The 17,832-nt window shown below is 43.9% G+C and overlaps 1 protein-coding gene across 1 annotated transcript in view; it reads right to left on the bottom strand.

The window, feature by feature from the left end:
* The window catches only part of CNOT10 (CCR4-NOT transcription complex subunit 10), a 2,007,836-nt gene that overhangs the window by 1,846,945 nt on the left and 143,059 nt on the right, over window positions 1-17,832 (bottom strand). The window contains exon 2 of the mRNA XM_044066643.1: window positions 7,282-7,351. Coding sequence (XP_043922578.1) covers window positions 7,282-7,303 — 22 coding nt within the window. The 5' untranslated portion in view covers window positions 7,304-7,351. The remainder of the gene's footprint in view (window positions 1-7,281; window positions 7,352-17,832) is intronic.

The raw sequence follows: 17,832 nt of genomic DNA, 5'->3' as shown, positions 1-17,832 counted from the left end.
TCAGTATCAAGTACTAACAGTTGCCTGCTAGGTTAAGAAATAGAAAAGACATGCCAAGAGACTCACTGTACAGAGAGATTAAGACTGCCAGAGGACTGAAATAAGTCTTTGAATGGAAAGAGCTGCAACTGATTGTCCAGCAGGAGTGAAAGTGGTGGAGGAAACCAGATCTGAATGACAGCAAAGCAAACTGAAAAGATTACTTTGGCCTGATAAGCTTTAGCTCTCTGTATAAACATGAGAAACAGTGTTAGAAGACAGCAGTACAGCAGACTCACTTGTACATCCCTCTGAGGTTACCAAGGGTGAAGAATGAAACTGAAGAACTGGGGCTTGCACAGTAGTTAAGTGCACATTTACTTTACTGTGTCAGTCACAGCTATTATTTGTTCAAATTTCTGTAGCTGTGAGTGGAGCTTGAAATACATGGAAGGGATGCATATGGATATATAGAAGTGAAGACCCCAAGTTTACCATGAAATTTTCAAAAACCAAGAAAAGCACCAAGAAGCTCCAAGTACCACCAAGCAGTACACTAATAAATTCCAAGTACAAATCAAAAATGGAAATGACAATGTGAAGTGAAATAAAAAAAATAATAAGGAGAAAAACCATAATAAGGGACTAAATATGTTTCACTGGTAGGGTATAAATCCTTCCCTTGGTAAAAAAATGTGTGTACATTAAAAACCTAAGTTTTTTACCTAGGCTTATAAAGTCATTTTTCTAAAAAAAAATGGGTGTTTTATTAAAACAAACAAATTTTATCAATGCAGATTTAGAAAACAAGTTAAAAGCATGTTTCCTTCCCACATGAAGGCATTGTATTGGAGATACCTCTTTAAATAGTAAAGGGGTGGAAAATAAAAAGTGTTAATTGAGCAAAACTAATTAATAATTGCAACAAGATGGGTATAAAAATGGTAAATGGACTGGTTGTAATTTGTATCTGAAGATGTCTCCTGTCAGGAGACGAAAATGCTTGTACTTCTATATTTTACGGTTTTATTGTTTTAATAAAGGCAGTTTATTTCATTTCTAAGTGGCATTCTGCTATTGGAATTTACCATGAAAATTTGTCAGAATACAGTGTAAGGCTTGGGCAGGGTGCTGTTTCTTTGAATGTATGGTATATACTTTCTTGGTTAAGTTACAGACATGTAAAATTTACCATTCAAACTTAAGGCACAATGAACACAAATCTACAAAATCATGTTTACATTTTAAGAAAAGAAAGAATATAAAAGCTATACCATAAGCTACCTTTTGCAAGACAAATGATGTTACAACACATTGTTTTCATGTACCTAAAATGTGAAATGTTCTTCAGAAAACATATTAGGCTAAAACAAATGGCCTGTTAGCCAAGGGTAGGCAGATACATGAGGCAGGAAAGAGATTAGAAATAAAGCTTGTGTGTACACACACGATTAAATAAAGGTTTGGAAGTAGTAAGCTGGCTGATCTAAACATATACATGCTATACTAATTAGGTGCCCATGATTTTAAGTGGTTGTACTTAAAAGTACAGTTTTGTACCTACCATAAATGTAGATGTCCAATAGGTATGCATCTGCAGTCATCACATATGGGTTGTCCTGCCTCAGGCAGCCCTTGATCGGCGGATTCCAAAGTCGGGGTCTGGCCTCGGCTGATGTCGCACTTTCCCCGACGTCAGAGCGTCTGGGGTATAAAAGCATCAGCCGACGCCATTTTCCTCAGTTTTTCTTGCCCCAGATGCCAGGTGCCCTCTAAGGAAGGCTAAAATTTGGAGATATGCATTGCAAAAACAAATCCAAACATGCACAGGACTATAAAAACAAATACACCATAATAGATCCCCCCAGCTAGCTATAAGTGGGGTAAGTACCCAAGAAGTATACCACAGAGGGGAAGGAGGGAGGGTAAACCTGACTGCAGATGCATACCTATCGGACATCTACATTTATGGTAGGTACAAAACTGTACTATGTCCTTCAAGGATGCATCTGCAGTCATCACATATGGGTAGAATACCATAGCCAATCTGGGGGTGGAGGTACTAAGAAAAGGATGGTGTAGCTAAGATACCCTGCAGGACTGCCGTAGCAAAGCCTGCTCTGGATCTGGAGTATAAAGGTAAATTGTAATGCTTGGCAAATGTATGCACGGAGCTCCATGTAGCAGCTTCTAAAATGTCCTTGGTAGCCACCCCTCTTAGGAAGGCTGTGGTGGTGGCTGTGGCTCTCGTGGAATGAGGTCTAATGTCAGCTGGCACAGTTTTTCCATGAAAGGAGTAACAAAACCGAATGCAATTTCCTATCCATTTTGAAATTGTCTGTTTGGAAATTGCTTTTCCTTGTGCCCCAGCAGCATATGCTACAAACAGCTGGTCAGTCTTTCTGTAACTTTTAGTTCTGTCCAAGTAGTAGCGCAACTGTCTGTGTATGTCCAGGGTGTGCAGAAGTTTCTCCCCTTTATTTTGTGGTTGTGGGAAGAATGTAGGCAAGTGAATAGCTTGGTTCAAAGATACCCTGGATACCACCTTTGGCATAAATGTAGGATTGGTTCTCAATGAAACTCTGCCCTGATGAAAGATAAGAAATGGCTGTACTGCCATTAGAGCTTGTAACTCAGATACTCTTCTTGCTGAGGTTATGGCCAGAAGGAAGGCAGTTTTCCCAAGACAGAAACTGTAGATCTGCAGATGCTGCTGGTTCAAAGGGAGGAAGTGTTAGTTTTTCCAACACGAAGTTAAGGTCCCAAGTAGGTAGAGGTGGTTTCCTTGGAGGATTGATGTTTTTGATTCCTCTTAGAAACTGTCTCAGGAGAAGCTGAGAGAAGACTGGTGGATTAACATTGTATTCTGCTGAAATTGCTGAAGCATGTATCTTAATGGAAGAGTAAGACAGACCGTTGTGGAACAATTCTGCCAAATATTCCAGTATATGTGCCATGTTCATCACTGTCACATCTAGGCCCTTTGTTGTGTTCCAAGTGTGAAATCTTTTCCATTTTGCTGAATATGCCTTCCTTGTGGAAGGCCGTCGAGCTTCCATAATAACATCCTTCACTCTCTGGGATAGCTTATCCTGAGGAGGAGTCATGGTATTCTCCAGGCAGTTAGCTGCAAGGTTTTCAGGTTGGAATGCAGAGTCTTGAAATTGTGCTGCGTCAGTAGAAGTGGCCATAGGGGGAGAGGCCACGGTTTCGTCTGTGACATGCTCTTTAACAGTGGGTACCAGTGCTGTCTTGGCCAGTTTGGAGCTATCAGAATCACTGTGGGCTGCTCTGTCCTGATCTTCAGTAAGACCTTGGTCAATAATGGGAGAGGTGGAAAAGCATACACTGTTAGAGCTTTCCAGCTGAAAGAGAGAGCGTCCACTTTCCATGCTTGTGGGTGATATGTCCTTGAGCAGAATTTCTTCAGTTGATGATTGTGGGGGGAGGCGAACAGATCTATTTCCGGCCTTCCCCATGACTGTGTTATGAGTAAGAAGATGTCTGGGTGCAGCATCCATTCGTGTGCATACATGATATTTCTGCTTAAGCTGTCTGCCAGTATATTGTCTTTCCCTGGCACGAACTGGGACTGCAGCTGTATATTGAGTTTCAAGGAAAGTTCCCATAGATTCATTGCCAGTCTGCAAAGAGGGTAGGAATGGGTGCCTCCTTGCTTGTTTATGTACCACATAACTGTGGTGTTGTCTGTCCTTATGAGTAGGTGGCTTTGATGAAGAAAAAGTTTGAAGGCCTCGATTGCTTGTATCACTGCCAGCATTTCCTTTTGGTTTATGTGCATGCGCAGCTCTCTTTGTGACCATAGCCCTTGGATACATCTGCCCTCCATGTGTGCTCCCCAACCTTGGTCTGAAGCGTCCGCAGTGATGGTTTGGTTGGCTCTTGGCTTGCTGAAGGGCAACCCGCTGTTCGACTGGCAGGCTTGAGTCCACCACAGAAATTCCTTTTGGAGGCATGGAATGAGTGGGATCAAAGTTTCTAAGCTGTAACTGTGCTGAGTCCATAAACTCCTTAGGTACCATTGTAATTTTCTCATATGCAGCCTTGTTTGTGGGATCAGAAGAATGCAAGATGCCATGTAACCCAGGGCCTGCAGGATTTTCCTTGCAGTCAGCTGAGTTTGTCTTGTCAGATTCTTGAAGTAATCCGGCAGTTGTTTTTGTTTTTCTTCCGTGAGAAAGGCCATTTGGGTGGTTGTGTCTAGATCCGCACCCAGAAAAGTTATTCTTTGGGATGGAACAAGTCTTGATTTGTGGATGTTGACTGTGTATCCCAAGGCCTGCAGTAGGTGGATGGCATAATCCCAGTCCTTTAACAAAGTTTGCTTGCTGTCCGCTTGTATAAGGCAGTCGTCCAGATATGGGTAAATTTGAATCCCCTGAAGTCTGCAGTGTGCAATTACTGATGCCAGGCATTTTGTGAATACTCTGGGCGCAGTAGATAAGCCAAAGGGCAATGCTGAGAATTGATAATGCTCTGACCCTGCAAGAAATCTGAGGTGTCTTCTGCAACTTTGTCTGATAGGGACATGCAGGTATGCCTCCTTGAGGTCTAGAGTCACCAGCCAAGACCCCTTGCCCAGCATGGGAAGGAGTTGCTGTAGAGTCAGCATTTTGAATTTTGGCACAATGAGGTAAGTATTCAGTGCGGACAAGTCGAGAATAGGCCTCCATTGATTTTCTTTTCTTGGAACAAGGAATAATCTGGAGCAAAATCCTTGGCCTTGTTCTGAAAGAGGTACCTTTTCTATAGCTTTCATTTGTATTAAGTTGGAAATTTGTTTCAAAGCCTCTGCCCTCTGATTTGGTGGCAGGTCTGGCATGCCTTTTCTTTTTGGCAATGTGTGGAAATGGAACCTGTATCCTTAGTCTATTATTTGCAGTGTCCATGTGTCCCTTGTAATGCTGTGCCAATTTTTTGAAAATAAAGAAAGCTTTCCGCCCAAAGGTGCTTCTAATTGAGCCCTGGTCGGCAGAGTCAAAACAAAGTCATTGAGTCTGTCCTGGTGTAGCAGCTGTAGTTCCTGCACTACCTCTCTGGTTGGGAGGCTGCCATTGACGGCCTCTGTAGGAGCCTCTAGCTTGCCCTCTACCTCTGGCACGCCTATTCCTGCCTCTCTGAGATCTGTCCGAGTCCGGAAAGGACCAATTCTTAGTAGGCCAATTTCTGCTGAATCTCGGTGGTTGGACTTGCAGAAAGTCTTTGACCGTTTGCACAGATTTTGCCTTTTCTTCAAATTTCTTTAAAACCTCTTGAGCCGTGGAACCAAATAATTTTTGCTTTTCCATAGGAGCATCCAAAAGCTTAGCTTTAACATGGTCTGGCAGAGATTGTTCCTTCAGCCAGGCATGTCTACGTATGACTGCACCTGTCATAGCTGACCTACATGAAGCTTCCAATGCATCATAACTACACTGCAAAAAATGGTTACTAACCTGCTGGGAGTTATGTACCAGATCCTGAAGGGATTTGCGATCAAGGGGTTCAGAAGACGACAGTTTCTTATGCAATTCATCTAACAAATACTATTGGTACTGTATCATATGAAATTGACAATTTAATGCCCTCATGGAAAGAGTTGCAGAAGTATACACTTTCTTACCCCATCTCTCTAAAGCTCTGGACTCCCTTTCAGAGGGTAGAGGATTCCTAGCAGTGGCAGCTGCAACCCCTTTTGGGCCCTGGGAAATAGTTTCTGGATCAGCAGAATGGGCCTTGTACAGGTGTAGATGTGAGTCCGGGACCCTGTAGTACCTATCAGGTTTGGCAGGAGCCAGAGGGAGAGAGTCAGGGGCTGTACTAGCATCAGAGTACACATCATCAATAACATTCAAAACAGGAGGTATAGCTAAAGGCCTATGCTGAGGTAAATGTAAAAAGGTCCTTAATCTCTTTCTAGAATCAGAGAATTCCTGACCCTGCCATTGAAAATGTTCTCTCATAGTGTGTAATGTCTCTCCAAAGGAAAACTCTTCAGGAGGGGAGGCCAAGGGAATAGATTCTTCAGCATCAGAACCCTCGTACGCTGAATAAGCCTCCTCCTGGTGGTCTGAAAGAGTAGAGCCATCAGTGGACTCATCTGAGGAGTGGGGGTCAGAGGGCTCAACCCTGGGCCTTTTGTCTGGAGGTGGTTGAGAGCCCCTGTCCGGATGAGGTTGAGAACCTCTAATTAAGGAGATAAGATCCTCTGCTAAGCTAAGAATCTGTGAGCCAGTAGAAGGTCTCTGAGAGGTAACCTTGGGAGGCAAAACTTTAGTAAGTTTAGCAGTTTTAGCCCTAGAGAAAGCCTTAATGGACATGGATGCAGGAGGTCTGGCTGCACCACGTGCAGGAGTAGACTTGTATAAAGGAATGGTGTCGGAAGGTTCCTGGACACCAGTTTCAGAAGGTAATTCAATAACCGACTCGGCCGGGGCCTCCGGGGCCGAGGTAGTCGGTTGTGCGGTTTCGGTAATCGGAGGTACCAAGGACTCGGTTTCAGCCGAGACCGAGACACTCGCGGCAGGCCTGACCGTGGTTTCAGCCGAAACCGCGGCCCACGTGTGTCGGTCCTTGTCCTTCCGTTTCTTAACTAAATGCAAAGTCGGAGACTCCGACGGCATCTTGTAAGCAAAACTAGCCCCAAAGAATTCCTCTGTAAACTCCGACCGACGTCTTAGAGTTCGTCGGTTGAAGGAAGCACAGGCTGAACAGGCCGAGACGTCGTGGTCTGGGCCTAGGCAGGGGAGGCAGTAAGAGTGGAAATCCTTATGAGGTATTTGTTTCCCACAAGTTAAACAATTATTAACTTTATCTGACATCGGCTGAGGCAAGAAAGAGTCCCCAACGGGGTACTTGGCTTTTTCGAAGTCTTCGGTAGCTGAATCACAGGAGCTGGCCGACCGGCACTTGCGAACTGCTTCTGCTTCGGGCACCACGCGGCAAGAAAGACTGAGGAAAATGGCGTCGGCTGATGCTTTTATACCCCAGACGCTCTGACGTCGGGGAAAGTTCGACATCAGCCGAGGCCAGACCCAGACTTTGGAATCCGGCCGACCGAAGGGCTGCCTGAGGCAGGACAACCCATATGTGATGACTGCAGATGCATCCTTGAAGGACATTTTTAAAATCTCCATCCCACATTTGCTCATTTTCTAAAAAGACAGTCATTAACTTTATGCCTTGGCATGCCTCTGAAGTATGCATTTTAAAACCCTTCAATGTACGCCCTTGTCATTGTTTAATATATTAGTGCACGCGCACACACTTTCAAGTACAATTACATAAACAGAATGCCATTACCTGCAGTCTTGTCAACAGACATTCTAGTGCTCTTCAGTAATTTTCTTGTTATTTATATTGTCAGCGTTATCTGTAAAAAAAAAAAAAAAAAAAAAAGAAAAAAAAATTTTTAGGTATTTCCAACAACTGGACTGTTAAATTATGTTAAATAAAAAAAAAGAGCTATGTACTCACCTTAACATTCCATCGGTGTTGTCCATTTTCATTCCTTCTCCTTGATGGATTCAGATCCGACTCAGCTGCTTCAACCAGATCATCAGATCCTGGAACTCTCGAAATCCTCCCTTTACCCATAACGCCTCGCAAGCCTAACATACCTCAGATCGAGTACATATGAAAGGATAATTAGCTACAGAAAAAAAAAAAAAAGATAGAAAGGAAAAGGGAAGCTGGAGCTCAAACAAGGAACAGAGGTTCCTGTACCATTCTTAAGTCTCCCCAGAAGCAAAAGGAAGGGGCAGGTGGGTGGGAAGTTGAGGAAGAATGAAAATGGACAACAAAGATGGAATGTTACGATGAGTACATAACTTTTTTATCTGATGATGTCACATTTTCATTCATTCCTCAACTGATGGGACAGAGTCCCCAGCGACTGCAACCATAAGAGGCTCTTATGGATGTATATTCCAGAGCACTGCTGAGCCAAAGGAAGCTCTGTTCCTAGAAATGAAATGCAACTTGTAATAAGCAATCAAAGTGTGGATATTAACACAAGCTGCAGCTGCACAAGTATCATCTAGAGAGGCTCTCGATCGAAAAGCTGAAGAAAAGACCACATACCTCATGGAATGGACGGTTTTGGTAAAGGTAATCCTAATTTACCACAGACAGAAGTTATATAGTCAGTCAACCACTTGGCCAACGTAACTGTAGCTACTGGTTTATCCAATCTGGTAGGAGAAAAGGAAACAAATAACTGGTCAGATTTCTTGAAGTCTTTGGTTCTATGGAGGTGAAAATGAAGTTGTGTACATACACCCAAAAGGTGCAACATATACTCCCCTTTGTTTGAAAAACTAGGAAAGAAAACTGGGAGACTAATGACCAGGTTTACATTTGGCTCAGAAGCAACCTTAGTTAAAAAAGACAGGTTTGTTCACAATGAAACCATGTCTTTGTGAAAAATTAGGAAAGGAGGCTTTGAAGATAGAGCCTGGAGTTCAGACACTCTTCTAGCTGATGTAATAGTCACTAAAAAAATGGTTTTCCAAGATAGAAACTTATAGGTTCATAGGTTGGTACTAGGCTATCAGCCCTAGGGCCTATACAAGCCTAGCCATAACAATTCCCTGGCTATTTCTTCCCACATTATTTACTTTCCTGGACCCCTGTCTAGCAGGGCGACTGACGTGATCCCTGGGGTGAATTTCTGAATAAGGTCTGCTTTGGCTGAAGGTTCAAAGGGAGACTGAGTTAAGTCCTGAAACATTACATTTAAATTCCAAGGAGGAGGTGCAGGACCTTTTAACAGAGGTCTGAGCAAAAAGACTCCCTTGTGAAAGGCCTTGCATAGTTTTGAAGAAGTTAAAGTAGAGTTATTTGTGCCCAAGTGGAAATTAAAATGGCAGCCAGCTGCACTTTAATAGTTGAGAAACTAGCTCCTTCACTGGAAATTGATGTATGTTGCCCTCTTCAGGGGAACATAAACCTTGGACCGTCCTTCCCAAGTAGTGCCCTCCACACCTGAGCATCCATGATCACAGTGGCTTTGGGCAGAGAAAGAACAAAAGGATGGCCTTTGTGGAGCTGATTTGAATGAATACACAACAGAAGATATATTCTGCACACTTGAGTGATCTTCACTAGTGTGGACAAGGAATGCTGGAAACCACTGAGTCGACAGAGTCCACTGAAGGATTCTCATACGGAACCTGGCCAACGGAACAAGGGTGATGTTTACTGCCATGAACCCAAAGCCTGTAGTATCAGTCAGGTTGGAAGAGATGAATTTTGGTTCACTTTCCCAACTTGGGACTGTAGTGTGATTATTCAAGTGGAGGGAAGAGAGGCTATCTGAATGACTGTGTTTAAACGAGCACCTATGAACTCCAGACTCTATGATGGGGTGAGTTGAAACTTGTTTTAATTAACTGTTAGCCCCAGATGAGAACACAACTGAAGCAAGTAGTTCCTTGCACGTAATCGTTTAGCAGTAGCCTAGATATGGAAACACCCAGTATCTCAGCAGTTTCACGCGAGTTGATACCACTACCATGCATTTGAACATTCTGGGGGCTGTGGTGAGACCAAAGGGTAGTGCTCTGAATTGGTAATGACTGGCTCCCAGCAGGAAGCATAGGTATCGTCTGGAGCACCTGTTCATTTTGATGTGATAGTATGCATCCCGAAGGTCTAGCAAATCCAATTGTTCTTTTACAACATTGGCAAAATGGACTGAACCATGACCATCTCAAACTTTGTATACTGAACAAACTGGTTTAACTTGCTGAGATCCAGAATCAGTCTAAAGTCCCCTGTCTTTTTTGACACACAAGAACCTTGAATAAGTTCCAGACCCTCTCTGGTCTGGGGTGGACCTCTTGAAGCACTCTCTTTTTCTAGCAGCTTTTTTTCCCCCTAGAGAGGCTGCTTCCCTCTAACTGGGTGGAACATTGGGGATTTTCTTCATAAATGTGGGAGGAGCTAGGGAAAATGGTATGCTATAACCTCTGGATATGATCCTCTGCACTCATGAATCTTTTGTGATTGTTACTCAGGCTCACTTCTACAGAAATAAACAATCTCAACTGCCTCCAGAAAGGGACAATACAGCCTCCCATCTTGCGTGCTGATAGGGTCCATCTGAGAAAGAATCTCAAACCCTGGTTTTACAGACCACCTCCGCCACAAAGGTGGCATCTTCCATTTGAGTTCCCCCTCTGCCACTAGGGAAACTTTCACCATGTGAATCCTGGTGGATTTCTTAGACCACATCTTTCTGCCACCTCACAGGTTCATACAAAACGGCCTTTAAGGGGGTAGAGTCTTTCCCTCTTGTAAACACCTGGACAGTGTGTCTTTAAACTCTGGGCCAAACAGAAATGATCTGTCAAAGGCACACTGATGAACAAAGACTTAAAACAGTTCTGCAAAATCACATAAGCACATCCAGGTAATGTCTCTTGATGGCTATGCCTGAATCTGCCACCTGTAAGGTACTTTATGCAGCATGGGAGATAGACTGGAGGGTGGCCATTTGCAAAGAAATTCCGTTTCCTTCCTCGGAAGACATGAGCCCAGAAACATTTGGTAAGCTCCTTGATTGAATATCTTTGCAGTCTCATTAAATGTGTCAAGTAGTAAAGTGACCTAAGGTCAAAGGTCGCTAAAGAATAAGCATGCTTCCCATATCCATCCAGGCTCAGGTCACAGAATGGTATGGGGCATGGTTGTCTGATCCAAGGGGGACAGGGATGTCTCTTCTCCAGCCAAGGAGAAAAACTCTTTCCACAACCTCAAAAGCAGAATGCCTAAGGGAAATAGAAGTCAACAGCTCCAAAGCTGAAACCTCTTGGATTGCTGGCTCCTGCAACCCACTAGCACTCCACCCAAGGAGGGGGCCGGACCCAAGCTATCTTGTACAAAGGCACCGAGGGGAAAGAGACAGCTCCAAAAGCTTTGGAACGACTCCAAACCTCCGGATCTGATGCTGATGCTTCGGCTTCAAGACCCCTCCAGCTCCAAAGTACTTGATGCAGGTTGGCTCAGGGGAACCATCAGAGTGGAAGAGCTAACAGCCTTCAGATCTGAAAAAGACATCCTCAGGCATCTCAGATCTGAAACGGAAGGTTTGAAAAGAGAAGGAGATACCAAATGAGACAGATGTTGACTCACAGATCCAGCAGGGGTGGGAGCAGGGAGAACCCCTATCTGTGCTCTGAGGAATTTCCTCATCATCCTGTCCACATCCATTTCGGAAAGACTTCTGGAGGATCGGAGAGAGGAAATACTGGAAGGGAGGCCTAGAGTGCGTTGTCAGTGAGCCTTCTAGGGATAGAGAAGGGAGTCTGTATGGAATCAGATCCTATAAAAGCAGTGAAGCATGGCTCAAAGGAGACTTTGGTTTTTGAACTGTTGGATTACAGACTGACGGATCCTTTTTATGAATCTTGGCAGGAGGCTCCAATGAAAGAGCCAAAGCAGACATCAAAGATCGATCTGGACACCTTTTACAGGACTGCCTGTCCTTAGTGAAAGAATCAACTCTATTTATTTATGGTCTTTTAAAAGGGAGTTTGAGCCCCAGCAGCTGAAAACAAAGCTGTAGAAGGCAAAAGACCTCTCAAAACTAACTTATTCCTGCAATCTGTTAAGGCCCTGGTATTAAAAGCCACAGCAGATTGTACTGTCCACATCCAGATGAGCCAGACCCAAACGGTACACACAATCCCTGTGGACATTCGATTTGGGAAGCTTGTGCCCACAAGAAACATTTCTTAAACCCAGAGGGTTTGTCTGACATCTTAACAAAAGATGAACTCTCACAATACTAGTACCAGCGAAACAATAAACAAATTGCTACGAAAATTACTCTAAAAAGTTATAAAGAAATTCTATTTTTCCTTTTTTTTTTTTTTTTTTTTTTTAACAATAAAAGTTATTAGAAAGAAAGAAAGGAAGGAACTAAAGGAGAAACTACCAGCAATGGTAGAAAAATTACTCAGAAGAGTACAAAGGAGACATTAACAATGGTAAGAGAGAAGTACCAAACAACTGTAGCTGAAGAAAACGGAAAAAAAAACCTAACTCACTAAATTATGGGAGGGAGGAAGAAAAAAGGTATTAAAAAAAATTAAATGACTCACTGCCCGGGGAGATGAAAAAATTTCCACTAAATGCTAGAGACCTAAAGAATCCACATCTGATACCTAATGGTGGTGAACGAGATCTGCAGTACATTAAGTTGGTGGGGCATTGTAGGTAAAGGGAGGGTCTCAAGAGTTCTATAATCTGACAATCTGGTAGAGCAGCCAAGTTGGATCAGAGTTTTGGATCTGAACCCATCAGTTGAAGAATGAATGGCAATGGCAACATCAGATGGTGTGAAAGTACAGTTCAGGGAATGAATCACCTTAACAAGGCTGATCAAGTAAATACACTGCAGTAGTTAAAGAAAAAACTGACGTGTTTCTCTTACATTATTTGAGACTTTAGTAGTATGGAAATTTGTCTTCAGTATTAGCAACAGCCTTTACAAGCCTTCTTTAGTCAAGAGCAGCATTTCTCAAACAGAATGAACACTTCTTTTATGAAGCCCAGACCTGTTTCAAGGGAGACTCAAGAAAGTCTGAAAATCTTATGTCTAAACTGTTAAAACTGATATTTTTATTTTTTATTTAAAACATCTCTGTGTATTAGATGGATGGAGCCTGGACTATGATGCAGATAACCAGTTCAGTTAGTGACCTGGACAGTGGAACAGCTGACATTGGAAAGAAAATAATGATAATGCAATGAGAATATTTCCCTTTTCTCATGAAGATGGTAATGGAGTCTGCTACAGGTACATCCAATAGCATGGCTAGGCACATATAATATATATATTATTAACCAGTAAAATATGATGCGTCCCTTACATGCACCATTCACCACCACACAGATGGAGATACAGCTCCCTCACTGTGTCCACTGTACACTTACCTATATACATTATCCAGCATGCCATGGAAGTTTAGGCTGCACCTAGAGACAACTAAGCAGTGAAATCCTGGGGACAGCACTGACGATGCTGGAGGCTCCTTCGCTTCTTTGTCTGTCTGAGTAAGTTAGGTTGGAAAGCAATCATCCCACCTGGTGGAAGGAACCAGCAGCCGAATTGATGGCCCTTAGGTCAACTGGTTATGCAGTATGGCAAAGTGGCTGTTGTTCTCCTATGTGTGGGTTCAAATACCACCCTATTTTGGGGCTTGGGGGTTGGCCTAATAGTTAAGGTATTTACCTCATAGATACAAGGTACAGGATTTAATTCTCAATTGGGAATCATAGCTAGGTTTAAACAGGCCCCGTGAAGTCATTAGCCTATGATCTAATAGATACTTGCAACACTTGGAACGCCCATAAAATGTTTCTCACCACGAGAATTCAGGACATAAATACCCTGTCCTACACTAATCTCCAAAAGCTGACATCTGTGTATTCAGTCTCCTACAGGCTGCTGAGAGTGGATTTTTGCCTGGCGTACACAGCTTCATCAGACTCAACCCTGGTAGATCTGTTGCATATGCTCATAGGTGGATACTAGGCTAACAAACACAAGGGCCTTTTTTAAGTCTAGCCATGCATCCTAAATCGCCAACAAATTCTGGTACTCTTGAGAAGTGTAAGTAGGGGCCTAGAAGATGAAACATTTACAAGCAGGGGCCTGGGAGATGAAACATTTACAGGCTGCCTGTGTCCATTAAAGACATTGATCCCAAACCAGTGATGAAATTTCCTGTACCACATCCAATTGTCCAAGTTACACGTTACACCTGAAATGGGTTAGGGAGGAATTCTGCTTCACATGGATGGGGAGCCTGTTCCAGAGAAGGGGTACCCATCTGTCTCTCCAACAGGTTTTATACCACAAGCAAGGTTTAAGTCTTTAAAACAGGCAATTCTGGTGCTGTTTGTTTTGCATGTATGCAGGAGGTCCATCAGGGTGGCATAGATCTCCCTTCAACAGCCTGTAAGAGAGGAATAGGCTTTGAGTCAGTCTGCATAGGTCATGTTACTTATGTCCTGTGTTTTAGTGAGGAACCTCTGTGGACATTCCAGTTACTCGATAGGCCTTTTTAGGTATAAACCAAAGAGGGCACTGTACTCAATGATAGGTCTGACGAATGTTAAATAAAGTGGAACAATGACCTCTTTGGACCTAGCTGCCATACCTTTGTTTATAAAACTGCACAATATAGAGTGACTTCCTCACGACTGCAAACACGTGATGGTCAAAGGCTAGATTAGTGTCGTGTTTCCCCACATTCCTGACTACTGGGTCGACTCTTATGGGTGTGTTGAAAATATGATAGGTACCAGGGGTGGATGACTTCCTGTAGGATACTATTATGCATTTCTTGGCATTTAGTTTTAGTCAATGGCTCTGACAAGTTATTTGTCTTTGACAACCCTTCCCGGAGAACATTGGTGTCAGTGGGGGGAATTCTATGACTGCTCACAATCTGAAATGTTGCAAATTTTGTCAGCCAGAGGCCCTTCATACTGGCTTTGACTTCAGAGAAGAAAATGCCAAAAATGTACAGTTGTGTATACTTACCATAAATGCTGATGTTCGAGTATATTCACTATTGCTGTCATCACACTTGGGTAACCTGCCTGCAGGTAAGCCCTCAGTCAGCCCAAATACCAGAGTCTTAAGATTTCTGCATCGGATGCTGTCGCTTCTTCCATGACGTCAGGCAGCCGACGCCATTACATCAGTTTTTCTTACCCCAAAAAGGAAGCTAGTATATGGTGGGGAACACCACCAGTAAAAACCAAATACCAATGCCATTAGGAATGGCCATAAAGAGGAGAGGGACTAAGACAGAGAAAGCCAAGGGGCTGGAGGGAGGGAAACCAGGACTGCAACAGTGAATACACTCGAACATCTACATTTATGGTAAGTGTACACAACTGTACTATGTTCTTCGTGTTTCACTGTTGCAGTCATCACACTTGGGTCGATTCCCAAAGCTGAGGAAGGGTGGAGGCAGTCAAGAAGTGTTAGGGCTGGCTAGTAAGCCTTGTAAGACTGCTGTAGCAAATCCAGCTCTGGATTTAGAAAAGATAGGTAAGTGGTAATGCTTGGTGAAGATGTGTAGAGAACTCCAGGTTGCAGCTTCCAGTATGTCCCTGGTAGGGACTCCCCTGAGAAATGCTGTAGAGGTGGAAGTAGCCCTAGTGGAATGTGGTCTGATCCCCTGTGGGGTAGGTTTTCCATGGTGCTTGTAGCAGAAATGGATGCAGTGTGCTATCCATTTGGAAACAGTTTGCTTAGAAATGGCCTTGCCCACTGCCCCTGTAGCAAAGCTGACTAGCAGCTGGACAGATTCTCTTTAAGGTTTAGTTCTGTCAAGGTAGAACCTGAGCTGTCTGTACATGTCCAAGGAGTGCAGGATCCTTTCCCTTTTATTCTGAGGATTAGGGAAGAAGGTTGGCAAACGGATGGATTGATTTAGAGACACACTGGACACCACCTTAGGCATAAAAGAGGGGTTAGTCCTGAGGAAAACCCTGTCAGCATGGAAAATAATGAAGGGTTCCACAGCCGTTAGTGCTTGTAAACTCAGACACTCTTCTTGCTGAAGTTATGGCTAAAAGCAAGGCTGTTTTCCAAGACAGGAATTTTAACTCTGCTGAAGCTGCAGGTTCAAAAGGGGGAAGCTTGAGCTTTTCCAGTACAAAGTTAAGGTCCCAGGCAGGGGTGGGTGCTCTCCTAGGGGGCCTTAGCCCCTCTCAGGAACTGCTTGATGAGAGGGTGAGAAAACAGAGGTGGCTTGGTATTATAATGAGCTGAAATGGCAGAGGCATGAATCTTAATAGAGGAGAAGGATAGGCCTTTGTGGAGTAGCTCTCCTAGGTAATCCAGGATTTGAGGTAAGGAGGGCACTGCTGTGTCCTTTCCTTGAGATTGACTCCAGGAACAATATATTTTCCCCTTTTTAGTATATGATTTCCTAGTACTCGGTCTTCTGGCCTGAAGAATGATGTCCAGCACCTGTTTGCTGAGGGCTGCTGGTGGTGTATTCAGGGGATAAGCCAGGCTGCAAGGTTTAGGGTTTGCAACTGTGGATGCAAAATCTGTCCCTCTTGCTGAGACAGTACGGTAGGGGTCTGGTAAAGGTGCCATGGTGGCACTGTTGTCAGACTGCATATGAGTGGGTACCAGTGCTGACCTGGCCAGTCTGGGGTAGTAAGAATTGTCCTTGGCTTGTCCTGTTTGATCTTGAGTAGTACTTTTGACAGGAGGGGCAGAGGGGGAAAGGCATAGATTGAGAGGTTTCCCATTGGAAGGATAGGGCTTCCACCTTCCAGGCCCTGCTGCCAGGGTTCTGGTGCAGAATTTGCTTAGCTGGTGGTTCTCAGGGGAAGCAAAGCGGTCCACCTCCAGTGTCCCCCACCTCTGGATTAGAAGGTTGAAGGTGTTGGGCTCCAATTTCCACTCGTGTGGGTCTAGGAGATTTCTGCTCAAGTTGTCTGCCAGTGAATTTTGTTTGCCTGGCAGGAATTGAGCTTGTAGATGCACTTGGTTGCTCAAAGCTGTGTTCCACAGAGACATGGCTGCACAGTGGGTAAGAATGGGTCCCCCCCTGCTTGTTTATGTGCCACATAACTGTGGTGTTGTCTGTTTTTATCAGCAGCTGTCCTGGAAGGATTAGTATTTGAAGGCTATCAGAACATTCTGTACAGCTAGCATATCTTTTTGCTTGATGTGCAGGAGAATTTGGCCTGGGCTCCACTTGCCCTGAATGCATTTGCCTGCCATATGAGCCCCCATGCATAGTCTGATGTGTCTGTTGTCAGGGTTTGGGCGGCGAGGGGATGAGTGAAAGGCAGTCCCTTGTGGTTGCATGCTTCTTCCCAGCAAAAAAGGAACTCTGCCCTTAGACAAGGTATGACTGGAATGACCGTTTCCAAGTCCTGAGAATGTTGGGACCAAAGACTTATTAAGTACTATTGAAGTTTCCTCATATGCAGTCTTGCATATGGAATTAGCAGAATACATGAGGCCATAAAAGTACAGTTTTGTACCTACCATAAATGTAGATGTTCGAGGATCTACATTGCTGCAGTCATAACCTGTGGGTAGTCCGCTGTCCTCGGTCGGCCCGAATACCAAAGAGCTAGGCTGGCGTCGGTCATGTCGCCCCGAGCTGACGTCAGTACGTAGTGGTACTTAAGCGCATGACCGACGCCATATCCTCAGTCTTTCTTGCCCCAGATGTCAGAAGGCCTACAAAAGAAAGGCCAGAGCCAAAATAGTAAACACCCAACAACCACCAGTGTGGAAATAAAGAGTATCCCAAAAAGAAACACAGCAACCACAAAATAGAGAGGGGAAGGAGGGAGGGATAATAGGACTGCAGCAATGTAGATCCTCGAACATCTACATTTACGCTAGGTACAAAACTGTACTATGTTCTTCGTCTCACATTGCTGCAGTCATAACCTGTGGGTAGAATCCCAAAGCAAAGGAAAAGGGAGGCTGGCAAACTAAATAGCATTAGGAGCTGCTAACATGCCCTGTAAAACTGCAGTGGCAAACCCAGCCCTGGACGTGGAATAAAGAGGGAGATGGTAATGCTTAGTAAAAATGTGTACTGAACTCCAAGTAGCTGCCTCCAAAATATCCTTAGTAGCTACCCCCCTCAAAAAAGCAGTAGATGTGGCAGTAGCCCTAGTAGAATGAGGTCTGATTCCAGCAGGAACATTCTTCCCATGATGAGAATAACAAAAAGCAATACATTGACCAATCCACTTAGAAATAGTCTGCTTTGAAACAGCTTTCCCTTGTGAACCCAAAGCAAAGGAAACAAATAACTGTTGAGTCTGCCTGAACTCTTTAGTTCT

This window comes from Protopterus annectens, chromosome 3.part1 (genome assembly GCF_019279795.1).
Source record: "Protopterus annectens isolate FY-2018-M chromosome 3.part1, PAN1.0, whole genome shotgun sequence".
In the NCBI taxonomy this organism is placed as follows: domain Eukaryota; kingdom Metazoa; phylum Chordata; order Ceratodontiformes; family Protopteridae; genus Protopterus; species Protopterus annectens.
This window is presented reverse-complemented; position numbering and strand designations above follow the sequence as displayed.